This window comes from Schistocerca nitens, chromosome 2 (assembly GCF_023898315.1).
Source record: "Schistocerca nitens isolate TAMUIC-IGC-003100 chromosome 2, iqSchNite1.1, whole genome shotgun sequence".
NCBI lineage: Eukaryota > Metazoa > Arthropoda > Insecta > Orthoptera > Acrididae > Schistocerca > Schistocerca nitens.
Window position 1 is genome coordinate 957,182,745 of NC_064615.1, and position 23,446 is coordinate 957,206,190.

The following is a 23,446-nucleotide window of genomic DNA, read 5'->3' on the forward strand; positions in this document are numbered from 1 at the left end:
AGGTTTTAAATTGTAAGACATTTCCAGGGGCAGATGTGGATTCTGACCACAATCTATTGGTTATGAACTGCAGATTGAAACTGAAGAAACTGCAAAAAGGTGGGAATTTAAGGAGATGGGACCTGGATAAACTGAAAGAACCAGAGGTTGTAGAGAGTTTCAGGGAGAGCATAAGGGAACAATTGACAGGAATGGGGGAAAGAAATACAGTAGAAGAAGAATGGGTAGCTCTGAGGGATGAAGTAATGAAGGCAGCAGAGGATCAAGTAGGTAAAAAGACGAGGGTTAATAGAAATCCTTGGGTAACAGAAGAAATATTGAATTTAATTGATGAAAGGAGAAAATATAAAAATTCAGTAAATGAAGCAGGCAAAAGGGAATACAAACGTCTCAAAAATGAGATCGACAGAAAGTGCAAAATGGCTAAGCAGGGATGGCTAGAGGACAAATGTAAGGATGTAGAGGCTTGTCTCACTAGGGGTAAGATAGATACTGCCTACAGGAATATTAAAGAGACCTTTGGAGAGAAGAGAACCACTTGTATGAATATCAAGAGTGCAGATGGCAACCCAGTTCTAAGCAAAGAAGGGAAGGCAGAAAGGTGGAAGGAGTATATAGAGGGTTTATACAAGGGCGATGTACTTGAGGACAATATTATGGAAATGGAAGAGGATGTAGATGAAGATGAAATGGGAGATAAGATACTGCGTGAAGAGTTTGACAGAGTACTGAAAGACCTGAGTCGAAACAAGGCCCCGGGAGTAGACAACATTCCATTAGAACTACTGATGGCCTTGGGAGAGCCAGTCATGACAAAACTCTACCATCTGGTGAGCAAGATGTATGAGACAGGCGAAATACCCACAGACTTCAAGAAGAATATAATAATTCCAATCCCAAAGAAAGCAGGTGTTGACAGATGTGAAAATTACCGAACTATCAGTTTAATAAGTCACAGCTGCAAAATACTAACGCGAATTCTTTACAGACGAATGGAAAAACTGGTAGAAGCGGACCTCGGGGAAGATCAGTTTGGATTCCATAGAAATGTTGGAACACGTGAGGCAATACTAACCTTACGACTTATCTTAGAAGCTAGATTAAGAAAAGGCAAACCTACGTTTCTAGCATTTGTAGACTTAGAGAAAGCTTTTGACAACGTTAACTGGAATACTCTCTTTCAAATTCTGAAGGTGGCAGGGGTAAAATACAGGGAGTGAAAGGCTATTTACAATTTGTACAGAAACCAGATGGCAGTTATAAGAGTCGAGGGGCATGAAAGGGAAACAGTGGTTGGGAAAGGAGTGAGACAGGGTTGTAGCCTCTCCCCGATGTTATTCAATCTGTATATTGAGCAAGCAGTAAAGGAAACAAAAGAAAAATTCAGAGTAGGTATTAAAATTCATGGAGAAGAAGTAAAAACTTTGAGGTTCGCCGATGACATTGTAATTCTGTCAGAGACAGCAAAGGACTTGGAAGAGCAGTTGAATGGAATGGACAGTGTCTTGAAAGGGGGATATAAGATGAACATCAACAAAAGCAAAACGAGGATAATGGAATGTAGTCAAATTCAATCGGGTGATGCTGAGGGGATTAAACTAGGAAATGAGACACTTAAAGTAGTAAAGGAGTTTTGCTATTTAGGGAGTAAAATAACTAATGATGGTCGAAGTAGAGAGGATATAAAATGTAGACTGGCAATGGCAAGGAAAGCATTTCTCAAGAAGAGAAATTTGTTAACATCAAGTATAGATTTAAGTGTCAGGAAGTCATTTCTGAAAGTATTTGTATGGAGTGTAGCCATGTATGGAAGTGAAACATGGACGATAACTAATTTGGACAAGAAGAGAATAGAAGCTTTCGAAATGTGGTGCTACAGAAGAATGCTGAAGATAAGATGGGTAGATCACGTAACTAATTAGGCGGTATTGAATAGGATTGGGGAGAAGAGAAGTTTGTGGCACAACTTGACTAGAAGAAGGGATCGGTTGGTAGGACATGTTTTGAGGCATCAAGGGATCGCAAATTTAGCATTGGAGGGCAGCGTGGAGGGTAAAAATCGTAGAGGGAGACCAAGAGATGAATACACTAAGCAGATTCAGAAGGTTGTTGGTTGCAGTAGGTACTGGGAGATGAAGAATCTTGCACAGGATAGAGTAGCATGGAGAGCTGCATCAAACCAGTCTCAGGACTGAAGACCACAACAACAACAACACAATATTGAAATGATGAGAAACAAGCATTATGATTACTATATCAGAAAACAGTAGAGCTTATTTCCAGAAGTCATATATGAGAAACAACACATGATTCAAAAACCAATGTATGACTGAGCTAACAAAATTATTCACCAGCATCAGTTACTTGAAGCTTTTTTCATTTTCTGGGAGATGTTTTGTCTGTACTGCCTGTTAAAGTAATGTTTGAAACTTTTTACAGATGTTGTCATCCTAGATTTCACTTTTGACGCTAATGTGTCTATCCATAGTGTGAAGAATCTCCGAAATCAACCAACCATCAAAGTGTTTAGAATATTTAGTGTTGCACAATGTATTCTATGTTAATATTTCTCTTCTTTATTGTGAAAATATTGTTTAATGATTATATTTAATTTGTCAAGACAGAAGAGGTTAAGATAACCACTCACCATGCAACAGATACAAACATGCACAGAAAAGGAGCATGGTAGCACAGCTTGTAAACTTGCACTAGCATTGAGAACATGTAGCAGACTGTGCACTAGCACATCTCATCTCCCACCTCTCTCTCTCTCTCTCTCTCTCTCTCTCTCTCTCTCTGTGTGTGTGTGTGTGTGTGTGTGTGTGTGTGTGTGTTTCCAATATCAAATATCATGTTTTAATATGAGTTTCATTGTGTTTTAGGGTATCGCTAACATACAGGGTAAAGTCAGCACATAAGGTGAAGCTGACAGATAAACAATTGCTCCAGTGGATGTTTCCCATTCTGCTAGTTATGCTCATCTACTTGGGAACATGGACTCTGAGTGCTCCACCTACAGCAGAAGAAATACATGATAGCATAGGCCTTAGGTTTAAGCAATGCTCCTACAACTGGTGGGATCACAGTCTAGCTATAGGTAGGTTCTAAAATAATAAATAATGTTGTCAAGTCATTTATGCAAGTTTGCAAGAAGTCTGTTATAAGTTCTTTCATAACTAGTGGATCCAGTCTCCATACCAAAAACTATGAATACTATAGATGATAATGAAAACTACAGATATAAACTGTGAATGTTCGTATGGAATTTTTTTTTTTTTTTGGATCGTACAGCATTTTTTCGCCAGCTATTCATGATTAGCACAAACAATTCATTGATTTGAACATAACTGAGAACTGTCATATGATTATTTGATTTTAGTTTCCATGTGCAAAATAAAATTTTTGTTATGTTTAAGGCTCTATTGTTGTTTCAAACAGGTGAAGTGCTTTTCCTGGCATGGGGTATAAGAGTCTGCTATAATGTTCGCAATGCAGAATCACTGTATAATGAGGCCCGACTCATCAGCTATGCCATTTACAATATTGCAATTGTGAACATTACTATGATTGCATTCCAGTAAGTATGTGAGAAATTCTAATAGAACAATCTAAATAAAAAATAAGTAATAACTAAATTGCCTCATAATATAGTAAAGAAAATAATAAATTCTTTGTTAAACAATGCTATGATGACAGACAACCATTCCCAGTACAAAGTAACAGACATGCGACCTTGTGTGCATTCACACACACACACACACACACACACACACACACACACACACACAGTAATTAAATTTGCAAACACTTCTCACACTGTGGCAGTAGGTGAGGGGGTGGGGAAAGGAAAAAAGAGAGAACGAAGAGTGTGGGGTATGTATGTTTTTTGTATCAACTCTTCTTTGATTGTTGTTGGAGAAACCACCATTTACTTTCTGATGATGTGGCAGCACAGTACTCAATATTTTAAATTGTACAGTGAATGAACTGTCTGCTCTTGTAGTAGTTTTTGCGTTTTAGCCATACATATTGATACCTTCGCTTTTCTGGATTGATGTAGTTCAGATCTACTAATTTGATAATTAGTGCATAGAATATATATGACATAGGTAAATGTGCTTGTTCAAAATGGAGAGCTATTAAAAGTAAAGAGTTAGGTATTACTGATGAGGAACTAGTGATTTTTAAGTCAGTCTCATCCAAACATCAAATTAAAAATCCTGTGCTAAGCTCAACTCTTGTTTCTTTTGGTAAGGGTATTCTGGTAGTGAACTCCAGGACACTGAATGACTGCCATTGTAAATCACCTAGATGGTCATTGGAAAGCATAGTAGTGCTGTGCTTGCATAACGAGCATGCTATCCATCTCGCCACATGAATATGCTGGCCGATAGTGTTTCTCATGGCCTGTATAAATACTGTTACCCAGCGAATGGAAATGTGTGCTGGACCACTTCTGTACTTGCACCTGATATTATCAGCACTGTATAGTGGACTATTTGATAATAACCTCACTTGGCACTTGGTTCTTCTCTACAGTCATGTTTGGATTGCCTCTCTCTTTGTTCCTGGCCTGTTGATATCATTGTGGTGAAGGTTCTCACTTTGTATGTTGTTGCTGCATAGATTGCTTTGGGCTTGTCCTAGTTGTGTCATGTCTGCCATTGGTCAGTTTTGTCAAACTTGACTACAGCTTGGTATCATTTGCTCTTCTGCAGACTGCACTTTCACCTTGCCATTTCCATTTCTCTCCTAGTTTCTGACACTTGCATTGATATCCACTTATTGTGGGTATAGCATTTACAATGAGGAAAAAGAAAGTTGTTCGGTAATATGGACTCTGAATTGGTTTGTTTCTGGGCCAACAGCAGCAGCTAGTGCATTAGCAGCAGCTATCGATATAATTACTACAAAAGTCTCTTCAACTTGAAGCAGATGAATTCCAGCCTCTGCCTCATGAAATATGTGGTTTGTGGTTCAAGTTCTGTTCTGACACACACTTGTAACAAGTTTCAACTACACTTAACATTGTGATATTTCCAATTTTCATTTAATGTGATTGTGCAATCTTCCCTTGCAAAATATGTGTATCCGTGTATTACGATAAAAGTTAAGTGAAATAGTTTCCTGTTATGTAAACTGAAGGAGGTGGGGGGAGAAAGGAAGGAAAGGGGAGGGATTGCTTATATCAACTGCATCTCAACTGCATCAGGACTTCAAGTGCTATCAGCAGTTTTTTTTTTTCATCAGTCTACTGACTGGTTTGATGCGGCCTGCCACGAATTCCTTTCCTGTGCTAACCTCTTCATCTCAGAGTAGTACTGGCAACCTACGTCCTCAATTATTTGCTTGACGTATTCCAATCTCTGTCTTCCTCTACAGTTTTTGCCCTCTACAGCTCCCTCTAGTACCATGGAAGTCATTCCCTCATGTCTTAGCAGATGTCCTATCATCCTGTCCCTTCTCGTTATCAGTGTTTTCCAAATATTCCTTTCCTCTCCGATTCTGCGTGGAACCTCCTCATTCCTTACCTTATCAGTCCACCTAATTTTCAACATTTCGTCTATAGCACCACATCACAAATGCTTCGATTCTCTTCTATTCTGGTTTTCCCACAGTCCATGTTTCCAGACGTACATCCTCAGAAATTTTTTCCTCAAATTAAGGCCGGTATTTGATATTAGTAGACTTCTCTTGGCCAGAAATGCCTTTTTTTGCCATAACGAGTCTGCTTTTGATGTCCTCCTTGCTTCGTCCGTCATTGGTTATTTTACTGCCTAGGTAGCAGAATTCTTTAACTTCATTGACTTCGTGACCATCAATCCTGATGTTAAGTTTCTCGCTGTTCTCATTTCTACTACTTCTCATTACCTTCGTCTTTCTCTGATTTACTCTCAAACCATACTGTGTACTCATTAGACTGTTCATTCCATTCAGCAGATCATTTAATTCTTCTTCACTTTCATTCAGGATAGCAATGTTATCAGCGAATTGTATCATTGATATCCTTTCACCTTGTATTTTAGTTCCACTCCTGAACCTTTCTTTTATTTCCATCATTGCTTCCTCGATGTACTGATTGAAGAGTAGGGGCGAAAGGCTACAGCCTTGTCTTACACCCTATTTTATACGAGCACTTTGTTCTTGATCGTCCACTCTTACTATTCCTTCTTGGTTGTTGTACATATTGTATACGACCTGTCTCTCCCTATAGCTTACCCCTACTTTTTTCAGAATCTCGAACAGCTTGCACCATTTTATATTGTCAAACGCTTTTTCCAGGTCCAAAAATCCTATGAAAGTGTCTTGATTTTTCTTTAGCCTTGCTTCCATTATTAGCCGTAACGTCAGAATTGCCTCTCTCGTCCCTTTACTTTTCCGAAAGCCAAACTGATCGTCACCTAGCGCATTCTCAATTTTCTTTTCCATTCTTCTGTATATTATTCTTGTAAGCAGCTTCGATGCATGAGCTGTTAAGCTGATTGTGCGATAATTCTCACACTTGTCAGCTCTTGCCGTCTTCGGAATTGTGTGGATGATGCTTTTCTGAAAGTCAGATGGTATGTCGCCAGACTCATATATTCTACACACCAACGTGAATAGTCATTTTGTTGCCACTTCCCCCAATGATTTTAGAAATTCTGATGGAATGTTATCTATCCCTTCTGCCTTATTTGACCGTAAGTCCTCCAAAGCTCTTTTAAATTCTGTTTCTAACACTGGATCCCCTATCTCTTCTAAATCGACTCCTGTTTCTTCTTCTATCACAGCAGACAAATCTTCACCCTCATAGAGGCTTTCAATGTATTCTTTCCACCTATCTGCTCTCTCCTTTGCATTTAACAGTGGAATTCCTGTTGCACTCTTAATATTACCACCATTGCTTTTAATGTCACCAAAGGTTGTTTTGACTTTCCTGTATGCTGAGTCTGTCCTTCCGACAATCATACCTTTTTCGATGTCTTCATATTTTTCCTGCAGCCATTTCATCTTAGCTTCCCTGCACTTCCTATTTATTTCATTCCTCAGCGACTTGTATTTCTGTATTCCTGATTTTCCCGGAACATGTTTGTACTTCCTCCTTTCATCAATCAACTGAAGTATTTCTTCTGTTACCCATGGTTTCTTTGCAGCTACCTTCTTTGTACCTATGTTTTCCTTCCCAACTTCTGTGATGGCCCTTTTTAGAGATGTCCATTCCTCTTCAACTGTACTGCCTACTGCGCTATTCCTTATTGCTGTATCAATAGTGTTAGAGAACTTCAAACGTATCTCGTCATTCCTTAGTACTTCCGTATCCCACTTCTTTGCGTATTGATTCTTCCTGACTAATGTCTTGAACTTCAGCCTACTCTTCATCACTACTATATTGTGATCTGAGTCTATATCTGCTCCTGGGTACGCCTTACAATCCAGTATCTGATTTCGGAATCTCTGTCTGACCATGATGGAATCTAATTGAAATCTTCCCGTATCTCCCGGCCTTTTCCAAGTATACCTCCTCCTCTTGTGATTCTTGAACAGGGTATTCGCTATTAATAGCTGAAACTTGTTACAGAACTCAATGAGTCTTTCTCCTCTTTCATTCCTTGTCCCAAGCCCATATTCTCCTGTAACCTTTTCTTCTACTCCTTCCCCTACAACTGCATTCCAGTCGCCCAGGACTATCAGATTTTTGTCCCCCTTTACATACTGCATTACCCTTTCAATATCCTCATACACTTTCTCTATCTGTTCATCTTCAGCTTGCGACGTCAGCATGTATACCTGAACTATCATTGTCGGTGTTGGTCTGCTGTCGATTCTGATTAGACCAACCCGGTCACTGAACTGTTCACAGAAACACACCCTCTGCCCTACCTTCCTATTCATAACGAATCCTACACCTGTTATACCATTTTCTGCTGCTGTTGATATTACCCGATACTCATCTGACCAGAAATCCTTGTCTTCCTTCCACTTCACTTCACTGACCCCTACTATATCTAGAGTGAGCCATTGCATTTCCCTTTTCAGATTTTCTAGTTTCGCTACCATTTTCAAGCTTCTGACATTCCACGTCCCGACTCATAGAATGTTATCCTTTCGTTGATTATTCAATCTTTTTCTCATGGTAACCTCCCCCTTGGCAGTCCCCTCCCGGAGATCCGAATGGGGGACTATTCCGGAATCTTTTGCCAATGGAGAGATCATCATGACACTTCTTCAATTACAGGCCACATGCCCTGTGGATACACGTTACGTGTCTTTAATGCAGTAGTTTCCATTGTCTTCTGCATCCTCATGTCGGTGATCATTGCTGATTCTTCCACCTTTAGGGGCAGCAGTAATGAGTGGAAATCTGTGCCGGACCAGGATTCAAATCAAGGATCTCCTGCTTGCTAAGCAGTTGCGTTAACCACTGCTCCACCCAGACAAAGAGTTTATTCCAACTGCACAGACTATCTTGGCAGTCCTCTCGGCTGACCCACATTCCCACCGAGCATGACCTATCTGCAAACCCTGTCCATGTCCTTCATGCTCACTACTTAGAGATTCCCATAGATGTAATTGTGCAACCGCACTGAATGTGGTGGATCCATTGCTCATCGAGGCGAATCTGTGTTTGATTGATACAGAGTCAAATGCAGTACCTTGCCTGTTGCAAGCAGTGCTGTTATTTTATTAGCTATCCAGCCATCCATCAGTGTGAATGCACGTGAAAAGTAAAAATCTTTTTTTTACGATTGTGAACTTTTCCTTGTCAGGAATCAAACTCCAGACAACAAACAAATACTTAAACCCCAGGTCTGATTCCTTTATTCTCAGGGCGAACTTGGATTTGAATCCCAGTCGAGCATAATATTGATGTGCCAGTTGTACTTCATGCCGTGTACGCTGAACAGCAGAATGAAAAATAAATTTCCTAACACAGTATATTATCTGCACAATGGCGCATCAGAATGTCCTGTACACACAATTTCAGAGAAAAAATTCAACACTGTATGAGTAATTTATTTTCCTCACTACAAGGATGTGCAAAACGTTCTCATCTTACCCAAAAGATAGAATGAATGCAACAAAAATAATATGATCTTTCAGAAACATATAATTATTTACATATTGACTGTAAAGTTCCAAGGACATATGTCTAGTTACTGGTTTACGATCATGATGTGAACAACCATCTACATCTACATATGTACTTCTTCAAGTTATCATATGGTGCATGGTGGAAGGTACCCTGTATTGCTATCAGTCATTTTCTTTCTGTCCCACTCGAAGTAGAGCCCTAATTTCTCTAATCTTACTTTCATGGTTCTAATGCAAAATGGACGTTGTCGGCTCCTAGAAAAGAACTTTTCCATCCCTCCAATGTTTCCCATTTGTGTTCCTGAAGCATCTCCATCATGCTTACGTGTTTTTTAAACCTACCGATAACAGATCAAGCAGTCCACCTCTGAAGGGTTTCAATGCCTTCCTGTAATCCAAACTGGTGTGAATCCCAGACACTCAAATAGTACTCAACAATGGGTCACACTAGTATCCTATATTCAATCTTCTTTACAAATGACCCACACCTTCCTAAAATTCTCCCAATAAGTCGAAGTTGAGCATTCCCCTTACCTACTACAGTTTGTACTTATTCATTCCATTTCATATTGCTTTGCAGTGTCACTCGTGGATATTTAATCGCTATGACTTTTTAAAGTACCACACTATTAATTCCGTATTCAAAGGTAATGGGTTTGTTTTTCCTAGTCACATTAACTTATTTAGAGCTAGCTGCCATTCAACACACCAACTAGAAATTTTGTCTAAGCCATCTCGTATCCTCCTACAGTCACTCAACTATTACACCTTCCCATACAACATAGCATCATCAGCAAACAGTCACAGACTGCTGCTTACCCTGACCACCAGCTCATTTATGTACCTAGAAAATAACAGTTATCCTACACACTTCCCTGGAGCACTCTTGATGATACCCTTGTCTCTGATGGACACTTACCATCAATGACAACATACTGATTTCTGTTACTTAAGAAGCCGTCAAGCCACTCACATACCTGGGAACCTATTCATATGCTTGCACCTTTGTTAACAATCGGCAGTGTGACATGATTTCAAATTCTTTACAGAAATGTAAGAATATGGAATCTGCATGTCGCGCTACATCCATGGTTCACAGGATCTCATGTGAGAAAAGGGCAAGCTGAGTTTTACGTGAGTGATGATACTTGCTAAAACTATGCTCATTTGTGGACAGAAGCTTTTCGCTCTCAAGGAAATTTATTATATTGAAACTGAGAGCATGTTCGAGACTACTGCAGCAATCGGATGTTAAAGATATTGGTCTGTAATTTTGTGTGTCTGTTCTTTTGTCCTCCTCGTATAAACAGGAGTCACCTGCAACTTTTTCCATTCGCTTGGGAATTTCCACTGGACGAGTAATTCATGATGAATGCAAGCTCATTTATGGGCCAGTGCTGTAGAGTAACGTGTGTAGAATTGAACTGGGATTCCATCAGGACCTGGTGACATATTTGCTTTCAACTCTTTCAGTTGTTCCTCCACATCAGTGATGCTTATTATTATGTCCTCCATAATAGAGTCTGTGCAATGGTCAACTGATAGTATGTTTGTATAATTCTATATTTGTATGATTCCCCCGCGTTAACATTTTCTTAAGTGCGAAATTTAAAACTTCAGTTTTACCTTTGCTGTCCTCTACTGCCACATCAGAATTGTCAATGAGTGACTGGATAGAAGCCTTAGACCAATGTAGCATTTTACATAAGATCAGAATTTTCTTGTGTTGTTGCCAAGATCTGTTGCTAAGTTATGAAAGTGATAGTTGTTGCAATCTTTGTGCATCAATCTTTGTACAGACATACAAAGTTCTATAAACTTTTTCCTGTCATCATTTGTGCATTCTGTTTTGAACCAAGAGTACATCTTTTGCTTCCTTATCATTTTTTGACTTTTGTTGTTGAACCATGGTGAGACTTTTCTTTCCTCAATCCACTTACTTGGTGTGTAGTTTTCCAGAGTATGATTTACAATCTATTTAAACTTTGCTCGTAATCCTCTATGTCCATAATACTGGAACTAAATGCTGTCAATTGATTGTCTCAGTGGGATGCTAACAACGGTATATCTGCTCTTTTTAGTGAAATACACTTCTAGCCATTTTGATTGATTTACTAACTTCAGTAACCAACATGATGGTCACTAACCCCTGTCTCTCTACTGATGGTGTCGATTAGATCAGACCTGTTTGTAGCAACAAGGTCTAAAACTTTTCCATTTTGCGTGGGCTGTAGAACTGTGCAAGACAGTTTTCAGAAAATGTGTTTAAAATAACTTCGCAAGACTACTTGTATGTGCTCCTGCAATGAATTCATACACATCCCAGTCTATATTTAGTACATTAAAGTTACTTCCAATTAATACTGCATGTTCTGAGTATATCTGCGCCACTAACTATACACGTTCTGAAATGATGACAGCAGAATTGAATGGCCAGTAAAACATTCAGCAACTAACTTGATTTTACCTAGATCTATTATATGCAACCAGATAACTTCAGTCAGGCTTCTACTGCCATCTGATACACACCTTATGAATATGATAGAGAAATGAGATTCAATGTTAAAGGATCTCATCCTTAGTGTTTGACTGTTGCTACCTGGGCCACTGAAATTAAATGATGTTGTCCACCTATTTAAAATGATGATTGCTAATGGTGTACAAAGACATAAAAATATACGTACAACTGATGAGAGCGGAGCAAGCATTCACAAATATTGTTAATTGAAGGTGTTTAAACTTGCTGACATTACAAAGAAGTTTTGGGTGGTACTAAGCTTTCATCTGGTTGGATGCTGCAATTTTGTAAACATCAAGACGAAAAGCAATACTGATCAAGAATTGTTAAACATGTTTGAGTACGGTTCTAGTGACTTTCTCAAGAGTTGTGGAAAATAAGAAAAAAATTGATCTATCATTGCATGTCAGAGACAGAGCAGCAATTAAAACTAGGTGATTAAAAGTTCACCAAAGAAATCAAAGTTGATTGTACCTATAGGAAAAATAATGGTTATTATTTTCTGTGGTTCCCCTCCCCCACTAACCATGGATATTGCCGTTGGTGGGGAGGTTTGCATGCCTCAGCAATACAGATAGCCGTATCATAGGTGCAACCACAATGGAGGGGTATCTGTTGAGAGGCCAGACAAAGATGTGGTTCCTGAAGAGGGGCAGCAGCTTTTCTGTAGTTGCAGGGGCAACGGTCTGGATGATTGATTGGCCTGGTCTTGTAACATCAACTGAAACAGCCTTGCTGTGCATATACTGCAAACGGCTGAAAGCAAGGGGAAACTACAGCTGTAATTTTTCCTGAGGGCAAGCAGATTTACTGTATGGTTAAATGATGATGGTGTCCTCTTGGGTAAAATATTCCGGAGGTAAAGTAGTCCCCCATTTGGATGTCTGGCCGGGGACTACTCAGGAGGATGTCATTATCAGGAGAAAGAAAACGCATTCTACAGATCGGAGCATGGAATGTCAGATCCCTTAATCGGACAGGTAATAAGTTAGAAAATTTAAAAAGGGAAATGGATAAGTTAAAGTTAGATATAGTGGGAATTAGTGAAGTTCAGTGGCAGGAGGAACAATACTTCTGGTCAGCTGAATACAGGGCTATAAATACAAAATCAAATACTGGTAATGAAGGAGTGGGTTTAATAATGAATAAAAAAATATGAACATGGATATGTTACTACGATCAGCATAGTCAATGCATTATTGTAGCTAAGATAGATGCGAAACCCATGCCTAACACAGTAGTACAAGTTTATATGCCCACTAACACTGCACATGATGAAGAGATTGAAAAAATGTATGATGCGATAAAAGAAATTATTCAGGTAGTTAAGGGAGACGAAAATTTAGTGGTCATGGTTGACTCAAATGTGATTGCAGGGAAAGGAAGAGAAGGAAAAGTAATAAGCGAATATTGGCAGGGGGTAAGGAATGAAAGAGGAAGCTGCCTGGTAGAAATTTGCACAGAGGATAACTTAATCATAGCTAACACTTAGTTTAAGAATCATGAAAGAAGGTTGTATACGTAGAAGAAGCCTGGAGACATTGGAAGGTTTCAGATAGATTATATAATGGTAAGACAGAGATTTAGGAACCAGGTCTTAAATTGTAAACATTTCCAGAGGCAGATGTGGACTCTGGCCACAATTTATTGGTTATGAACTGTAGACTGAAACTGAATAAACTGCAAAAAGGTAGGAATTTAAGGAGATGAGACCTGGATAAACTGAAAGAACCAGAGGTTATGGAGAGTTGCAGAGAGAATATTAGGAAATGATTGACTAGAACAGGGGAAAGAAATACTGTAGAAGAAGAATTCGTAGCTTTGAGAGATGAAATAGCGAAGGCAGCAGAGGATCAAGCAGGTAAAAAGAAGGGGGATAGTAGAAACCCCTTGGGTAACAGAAGAGATATTGAATTTAATTGATGAAAGGAGAAAATTTAAACATTCAGTACATGAAGTAGACAGAAAGGAATACAAATGTCTCAAACATGAGATCGACAGAAAGTGCCAAATGGCTAAGCAGGGATGGCTATTGGACAAATGTAAGGATGTAGAAGTGTGTATCACTAGGGGTAAGATAGATACTGGCAACAGAAAAATTAAAGAGAATTTGGAGCAAAGAGAACCACCTGTATGAATACCGAGAGCTCAGATGGAAAACACATCCTAAGCAAAGAAGGGAAAGCAGAAAGGTGGAAGGAGTATATAGAGGGTCTATACAAGGGCTATGTACTTGAGGGCAATATTACGGAAATGGAGGAGGACGTAGATGAATATGGAATGGGAAATATGATACTGTGTGAAGAATTTGACAGAGTACTGAAGACCTAAGTCAAAATAAGACCCTGGGAGTAGGCAACATTCCAGTGGAACTACTGATAGCCTTGGGAGAACCAGTCATGACAACTCTTCCATCTGGTGAGCAAGAGGTATGAGACAGGTGAAACACCCTCAGACTTCAAGAAGAATATAATAATTCCAATCCCAAAGAAAGCCAAAGTTGACAGATGTGAAAATTACCGAACTGTCTATTTAATAAGTCATAGTTGCAGAATACTAACACAAATTCTTTACAGGGAAATAAAAAAACTGGTAGAAGCTGATCTTGGGGAAGATCAGTTTGGATTCCGTAGAAACGTTGTAGCATGTGAGCCAATATTGACCCTACGACTAAAAGATAGGTTAAGGAAAGGCAAACCTTTGTTTCTAGTATTTGTAGACTTAGAGACAGCTTTCAACAATGTTGACTGGAATATTCCCTTTCAGATTCTGGAGGTGAGAGGGGTAAAATACAGGGAGCAAAGTTATTTACAATTTTTACAAAAACCAGATGGCAGTCATAAGAGTCAAGGGGCATGAAAGGGAAGCAGTGGTTGAGAAGGGAGTGAGACAGCGTTGTAGCATATCCTCGATGTTATTCAAACTGTATATTGAGCAAGCAGTAAAGGAAACAAAAGAAAAATTTGCAGTAGGAGTTAAAATCCATGCAGAAGAAATAAAAACTTGAGGCTTTCCAATGAAATTGTAATTCTGTCAGACAGAGCAAAGGATCTGGAAGAGCAATTGAACAGAATGGACAATGTCTTGAAAGGAGGATATAAGATGAACATCAACAAAATGAAAACTAGAATAATGGAATGTAGTCAAATTAAATCAGGTGATGCTGAGGGTATTAGATTAGGAAATGAGACACTTAAAGTGGTAAATGAGTTTCGTTATTTGCAGAGCAAAGTAACTGATGATGGTCAGAGTAGAGAGAATATAAAATGTAGACTGGCTAAGGCAACGAAAGTGTTTCTGACAGAAAATTTTGTTAACATTGAGTAGAGATTTAAGTGTAAGGATATCTTTTCTGAAAGTATGTGTATGGAGTGTAGCCATGTATGGAAGTGAAACATGGACAATAACGGTTTAGACAAGAAGAGAATAGAAGCTTTCAAAATGTGGTGCTACAGAAGAATGCTCTAGATTAGATGGGTAGATCGCATAACTAATGAGGAGGTACAGAGTAGAATTAGGAAGAAGAGGAATTTGTGGCATGACTTGACAATAAGAAGATTGGTTGCTAGGACACTTTCTGAGGCATCAAGGAATCACGAATTTAGTACTGGAGGGAAGTGTGGAGGATAAAAGTCATATAGGGAGACCAAGAGATAAATACACTAAGCTGATTCAGAAGGATGTAAGTTTCAGTAATTATTCAGAGATGAAGTGGCTTGCACAGGATAGAGTAGCATGGAGAGCTGCATCAAACCAGTCTCTGGACTGAAGACTGTAAAAACAACAACAACCATACTTATGGTCTAGTGCTCATAGTCTATGTCCACAAGGTTGCTTCGCAGTTTTACCCTCATCTCCTGCAGATACCGAAAGTTATTATATAGATAAAAATGGCTACTTACTATGCAGAAGACAATCCTCTTCCATCATGATAATGTGGCCTCATGTTATTCCTGCTAAAGTGCATGAGCTTTATTCTTAAGAACTATTACGTATGCCATATTCAATGGATTTGTGTTCCAGTTATCATTTTTTATCCTTAAACCCAGTTAAGTGGACAGAGACTTGCAGCATATGGTGAAACAGAAAGACACTTTACATTGTGGTATAAATATTATTTTCCTGATAATTTAAAAATTTTGTAAGTCATTGAATAACACACATTACCTACTTATGTCTTTAGTCATTTCATTACTTACCTTCCCACTTTATATGCTTTGTTTGTGCCTTAACAGGTGGTCTGTCCTTATGTCTTTTCATTTTGATTTATTTAAGAAAATATTGTAATTTTATGTAAGTTGGTCTGAAACTACTGGTAGAGGTATGTGACCATTATTATTAATATGGTTGACTGGATTTTAGAAAAGCTGTGTAATCACAAACAAATAGATTCTTGAACGTATGAGTAAGGAAATAACTGTCGGAAGTTATTTTTGATATGAAATGGTATCTATTGATTCTGACATGTAGTTAGATTTTGTGCATTCTTGTTAACATTTGGTGTTTAAAAAATTGTGTAACTAATTATTTGGTATCTTATTTATACCACGGAATATGATGATGGGCAGAGCCTGGAACTTGTCATTTGGAATAAATGCACCAAGGAACGTCTATTACCTGTTTGTTTGCAACTACTTCGCTTTTTTAAAATCCAGTCAATTATATTAATACAGTAATTTATCCTAACTTCTTCTTGTGTTTTATCTGACTTGTATCTTCCATAGTGCTCAGATCCATTTTTTGACTTTTATCTTCATAACAGTTACAACAAACAGTTATTGATGCAAGTGTAATCATATATCATGAAGATTAACCTACTCTTGTGTTTGTGTTAATCACGTATTTTCATTGATTCCACAGCTTGTTCATCTTTCCTCATGCTGGCCCTGACATCAAGTATCTGCTAGGTTTCATCCGAACTCAGCTGAGCACATCTGTCACAGTGGGGCTTGTATTTGGTCCTAAGGTACAGTAGATGAATAGCTCTTCCACATATCACTCATTTAAATAACAATTATCATCTTGAGAATGAAATTTAGAATATGGTGTTAATAATGCTTGAGGCAGCAGAGCCACATCTGCATACAAATTAGTAAAACAGAAAAAAACTGATAGATAAGAAAATGGGCACTTGATTAACAATAAAAATAAGAAAAAACCCTGTAAATTTTCGTTATTAACATTTAGAAAGGCAACACTTTTGACAGTCTGCATGGATGCCAGTAAAATTGCTAAGAGTGTCAGAATTATCCCTTATAGTTTGACAGTTAAACACTTTGAGCTCCAGTCACTTAGAAAAATTTGGGATCAGGAAACAAGCCATTTATATTATTATTTAAATTGTTAGTTGCACATTTGTGGGTGACATATCTTGTAGGATAATACACGTGAAAGAAAAACCAAAATTCAAGCTTCATCTTTATTTGATTTCTATGACAGACTTCAAATTTTACAATAATGGTGACAAAAAGAATAAGCATCCTTAAAAAGAAGTGTGAGGTGAGTTCTTGAGCAATTTCACACATAACTGACATTTGTATGTAAAAGTCTGAAGTATTCTGGCACGCAGAGAGGTACATTGCTTTCATTACAATACCATATTGTCCCTTCCTGCTTACTTTTCCAGAAGATTGTCTCGTCTTCTCCAAACAAATCTAGCAAGCCTATATTGGATGGTGCATCGTCTCCAGATTCACCTGTAAGAAAGATGATTTGAAGATAAATAAAACAGAATGAAACTGTAATTATGGGAACAGCATCTGCATCAACAATATTAGTGACAAAAAATATGTCAGACCACAGCTTATCCGAATAGAAATCTTCTTCAGGCTGTTCCCATCGAGATATTTCTCCCCCTAAACCAGAACCACTCAGTTCATCATCTAGAGCGTCTGAAATGTCTTGCTCATTGAGAAAATATCTCATATTTGTAGTAGAATTACAGCAAACAGCAAAACCTAGTGAATACACGCACAAATCTCATGACAAAGCAAGCACTCAATAGTTCAGTCAGCCATAATAACATATCGTTTGTTTGCTACTGCTTCTTTCGAAGTAACTTTAGAAACTGAAAACATAGGGCAGCACCGTCAGTTGACAAGTAGTGAGATGTCCATACAGTGGTCTCATAAGAAACCAGTCCATTTTTTGAGTGACCGGTGGCTCATGCTTTGTTGTACATTTGGCCTGAGATATACTCACATGTGGTCCTTTGTAGCCCAAGTTGTTAACAGGCTTAGTCACCAAAGTGTTAAATGTTGGATTTGGTCTATTACATTTACATTCACTAATATCATTGACTTCCTCTTCATCACTAGAAACACCTTGTACACCATCCATTATTTTGTCCTCAGTATTTGATTGCAAAACTTCATCTTTATCCAGCCACTGTCAAATGTCTTCCATGGTATAGCTCCAAATGAACCCTGGAAATCTGAATCATCTATTCCTTCAAGAATAAAATCAATTTCTCTTTTGGAAAGAAAAAAAAAAGTAGCTTCATTAACTTTGTCAGTAACTGAGATGCTACATAATACTTTTGATTGCGATCAGTTTTGCAGATTTCCCAGTTGCAACTTATTTTAAACAGTGTGAACCAATAGCATTAGCAGTGATTCTTTCTAACTCAGTTACAGGTTTTGACTTGTCTGTGTATTGTCAGGGGTGAATTTCCTAAACAAGCCAGTTTGATCTGTGTTGTAGAACATTGCCAAAGAGAGATTTCTCTCTTGTAAACAAGTCTTTAATTCTTTAAAAATGGTTGAACACTTGCAACATCTGCACTTAAACATTTTCAACACACTTGTCTGTTAGAGATATTGTGCCTATTATAGAATCAAAACAGCCAACCAGTACTACACACTTATAATAATTCTGACAGTGTGTTCTTGTTTGTACGTGGTTTAGAAAGCATTGACAGTGGTGATCAGTTTTGGTCCATCTGATTGATTTTATTCGTGACTTGTTTGCTTGTTTTAGCACCAAGTCCAAAGATTTATTGCTGTTTTTCTTAACATCATAAAATATCAAATTACCAGTGCTAAACTTGCAGAAGAATATGGACAGAAGTACTGGCATGGATTTTATCAAGCCTCACTTATTTTACCTTCCTCAATTAATTCTTTGTATTTACTCCTAACACTCATCCTGTTTACTGCGTGTGCTGTACAGCAGTTTAAAAGTCTTTTAATTGATCACAGAGACGAAATTTAGCACAATGTATCTTGTGGACTTCAGCATCAAACTGAATGAACGTCAACTTCTTTGCATGCTTATGACAAACACTGAGACATACAGTATTCATTGTCAACCATTGATGAAAGGGAAGAGGATGTGTTCAACATTTTGTAATAAATGAGCTTGGAGCAAACGTTTCTAGTATACTAAGACAGCATTTCACTTCGTGATAAGCAACCAGCCTGAATTATTGTGAATTTCACATCAGTAAAGTTCAGTTTAGTGAGGGCTTATTGTACTGCAACATTTAATCTGAAACCTATGTATGTTAATGCTAGTACTGTACACCTCTGGGGTGACACACAAAGCTTACACTGGTTGTAGTGACCCACAATTACTTTATGCAAATAAGATGAATATTCAAAATATTTTATGAGACCAACACACAGAAGTGATATAGAAGAAAATAATTTTAATTTAAATAAATGACAATGAGACTCATTAATAGTATAGGTATGTTTTCTTATCCAAAACTGACCATTAGTATTTCCACACCTGTGGCACATTTTAGAATGCACATACACTGGATGAATCCAACCGTTACTCTTTCCACACCTGTAGTGCATCTTAGAATGCACAGACATTGGATGGGGCTTCATGCGCAAATTTTCTGTACATTCAGATGGGTAATAAACTGAAAGGCACCATCATGTGGACAAGTGAACCAAAAAGCTCATTGTGTTGACCTGCAGACAGTATTTGTAGTATATTTTCACTCAGTTTTGTACTTTGTCGTTATCATCTGGGACATTGCACCCTAGGTGAAAAAGTATTTATTCTACAGAATGGTACAATAAAAATATTGTGCACAGCTGATAACCAAACGTCTTGCAGAAACCTTTTTGGGGGTCTAGGAATTCTTACATTTATGCTCCTTAATATACATAGACTCCTTAATGGTAGTTACAGTTAATAACAAGCGTGAATTTAGGACAAAATCAGCAACTCATAACCATAATACTAGAAGAAGAAGTAATTTACAAATAGAGTATGCAACCCTCTCTTGATTCAGAATAGAGTTTTGGTTGCCAGTGGGGGAAAAAAAAAGAGAGAGAGAGAGAGAAAGGCTTAAAAATGTAAATTCTGGATAATCCTCATTCTTGTATTAGATAGATCCTGACCTTGCCAGTGTATAGACAGCTGATAGTGGATAGTGGTCTGCCATAAAGTTACATAAATACTGTGTTTGAAGTATTAGATAGAAATGCAGCTAAGTGGTAAAGGACGAGTAGTAGTGGCTGTTTTCAGAGTCTGCCTGATAAAACTGGACTCATTCCACATCCCTGTGGGCTCTTCTTCATGATGCTGTACACAAATCTCAATGAACGAATGAATCAACTATGTTGAGGGCAGTAAGGGTTGCCGCATTCCCCACACTCTATGGACATATGAAATGTCTCTTGTGCTGGTGGCTCACTTAGTTGGTTTGGGAATGTTCTCCATGAATGGTTTTGCAAGAACTACAATGTAATCAGCAACAGGATGAGCTCTCCTAGGAAGTTTTATTCTCCAGTTATTACAATTTCTTCCTTTGGATGATGCATTCAGCTGTGTCTTCTGTCTTGGTGTCAGAAGATACCTCATCAGACAAGTCATTTTTGTCATAATCAATAACTTCTACAAGAGAATGAGCTTCAAAGTAGATCTCGTCAGGAAAATCACTTAACCCTCTTTCATTTTCACAACTGAGTTTATCTAATAATGCTGTTTGTATTTTGTTTTCTCTTGCTATAGTATATATTTTACGCACAATATTCCTTGACAGTTCAAAGAGCTGATGTCTGATCTGGTCCCTCACATGTTCTATTGGAGACGGAACCGGGGATTTAGTTGGCCACAGAATTATCTCAGCATCATGTAGACAGATGTGTGTTGTGTGTGCATGAGCACTGTTCTGTTGAAAAATGGCACCACAAGACTGTCACCTGAGAGGTAATGCATGAGGAAGCAAGATGCTTGTTATGTACCTTTACCCAACCACAGTTCCCTCAGTCACTACCAGGCATGACGTGAATTCATATCTAATGACTTCCTACAGCATAATGCCAGGAGTTCTGCCTCTCCAAAACATTGGAAGCCTACAGCATAATGCCAGGAGTAACACTGTTCTGCCTCTCCAAAACATTGGAAGTATCAGACTTCTCCATAGGTCACTCCCACATTCACTGATGGTGGTCGTCTGGGGAAGTGCGTGGAACCACATTTCATTGCTGGACACAATGTGATGGGATTTATCATCATTCCTTGCTGCCCAGTCATGGCACCACTCCAAGTGCAGTCATTTGTTTTCTGGTGTGAATGGCAGCCTAACCATGGGAAGGCAACTCAGTAGTCTGGCTGCTATCAGTATCCAACTCATGGTGTGGGATGACACAAGATGTTTGCAGGAAGTCCATTACTTGACCTCACATGAGGGACATAGATATGAAATGGCTATGATGTGCTTAGTGCACAGCGTGGCGATCCTCTCTTGTGCTGATTAGATGTTGTCGACTGAAACCTGAGTATGCTTGCCCTCATAATCCCATGAATCCCATGATTCAGCCAGCTGACCAAATGGAGACCTGGAATGAGTCCCCTTTCAAACTCAGTCAGGTGCTGATAACCCAGTGTCACACAAATATGTGGCATCTTCATGTGCTTTACAGTTATCGTTCATCATGTGATGCTGTTCTTGGCTCTTATATGCCCTATTATAACTGTTAATAGCTACATATACGAAGATATCACTAGTTTTCAGTAGTTCATGAATGACAGTTCAAAAGAAAATACTCTGTGTGTGTGTGTGTGTGTGTGTGTGTGTGTGTGTGTGTGTGTGTGTGTGTGTGCACAAGCACATTTGCATACTGGCTGGTCTAGTTCAACAGGGATGAGAAAGGTGGTAGTCATCATTGCCATATAGTGGCAATCATCCTGCAGTTTTTGTGAATTAATTTGGGGAAACCATGGGAAACCTAATTCAGGATGGACAGATGGGGACTGGTGCCTTCTTGTTCCCAAATAGGAAGCCAGTCTGTTAAAACATCACAGCCTAGTTCCATTTATTCCTTGTGTACAAAAACGTTTTATTTACACTTTCTTGAAAAAAAGTTATTTCATTGAATACATTAGTAGGTGTACATCAGGGCTTCACAACATACGTGCTCGCGGAGCAAGCTGTAAGCAGCAAGGCGTGAGCACGGAGCAGCGCGAGCATGCTGCCCCCACTACCGGACCAGAGCGGAAAGTGGGGAGAGTCACGTGGGGCACACAACAGCTGCCGCCAGTCAATGTAAATCCGCGGCCACCTGCAGGGATATCACTCACGAATTATCACTGCGACAAATGAAACAAATAAAGGAGAATGTACATGTGCCATATAATTTTATTAGCTTAGTGTATGCCTCTACATTCGCATTAATTTGTGAACTGTTACACAATAAAAGGTGTCACTGAAGTGTGGGATTCTCGGTTATCTTGTACTTTTTGCCCTTTACAATTGCGTTTATGTTCGGAGTAATTGTTCTTGTGCATTGTAGGCGCAGCGTACAGTTTAAATTTCGATCAGACAATGCGTTTCTCAGGCGCGTCTTGTTACATTTCATTGCAGAGAACAGTTGTTCACAAACATACGTGTAACCGAACATTGATATTATTGTAGCCGCCAGTTTGTGCAAACGAGGAAATCTATCCTGAGGGAAGTGTCTGTAGAATTAGAAAATGTTTTTCTTGTTCTGAAATTTGTCTCTATTCTCTGTCACACTGCAAGTCAATAATTTCTAGTTGCAGCTCAGGACGAATCTTTTCAATATTCACTGAATATGGAGAGGTGAACAGATCAAAATCTCTGTCTACTGCTGTCAGATCTTGAAAGTGTTGATCAAATTCTTCCTTAAAGGCAACTAAACTATGTGAATGACGTTCACAGTCTTTGTGAACATCTTCCATGGACGATAATTTAGGAAAATGAGATAGATTTTCTGTTTCAGCTGACTCACACAAAGTGTCAATTTCATTTTAAAAGCTCGTATTCGATATATGAAATGAGTAATTAGCAGATCTTTACCTTGTAGTGAAATGTTCAAAGCATTCAGATGGCTAGTTAAATCTGCTAAGAACGTGAGATCACATTTCCATGAAGGCTCTTTCAATTCAGGAACACACATGTTATTTATTTCCATGAACACATTTATCTCATCTAATAGGCAAAAAAATCAATTTAATAATTCGCCACGACTAAGCCAGCGGACCTCGCTGTTATAAGGCAGGCTACCATACTGGCTTTCTACACCCTCAAGAAAGCTTTTAAATAACCTGTTGTAGTCCATGCTTCCTTATATAATTGGTTGTACGAACAACAACAACCATCACATTTTTTAGAGTGATACTCTTTGCACATAAGTTTTCCTGGTGGATCACACAGTGAACGCCCCTTATTTCATTCAGCACGGTCAGTTTTTGCATTTTCTCCTTCAACAGCGCAACAAAACCTGATTTTTTCCCTGCATTCGGCATGGTCAGTTTTTGCATTTTCTCCTTCAACAGCGCAACAAAACCTGATATTTTCTCTGTCATCGCTGGTGCACCGTTTGTAGACACTGAAACTAACGAATTCCACGACAATCCTATATTTTCAACACT

The 23,446-nt window shown here is 38.6% G+C and overlaps 1 protein-coding gene across 1 annotated transcript in view; it reads left to right on the forward strand.

Moving 5' to 3' along the window:
* LOC126237278 (probable G-protein coupled receptor CG31760) overlaps positions 1-23,446 on the forward strand; it is a 360,570-nt gene that overhangs the window by 306,984 nt on the left and 30,140 nt on the right. Inside the window, exons 7-9 of the mRNA XM_049947213.1 lie at positions 2,883-3,097; positions 3,439-3,577; positions 16,451-16,556. Of these exons, the coding sequence (XP_049803170.1) occupies positions 2,883-3,097; positions 3,439-3,577; positions 16,451-16,556 (460 nt within the window). The remainder of the gene's footprint in view (positions 1-2,882; positions 3,098-3,438; positions 3,578-16,450; positions 16,557-23,446) is intronic.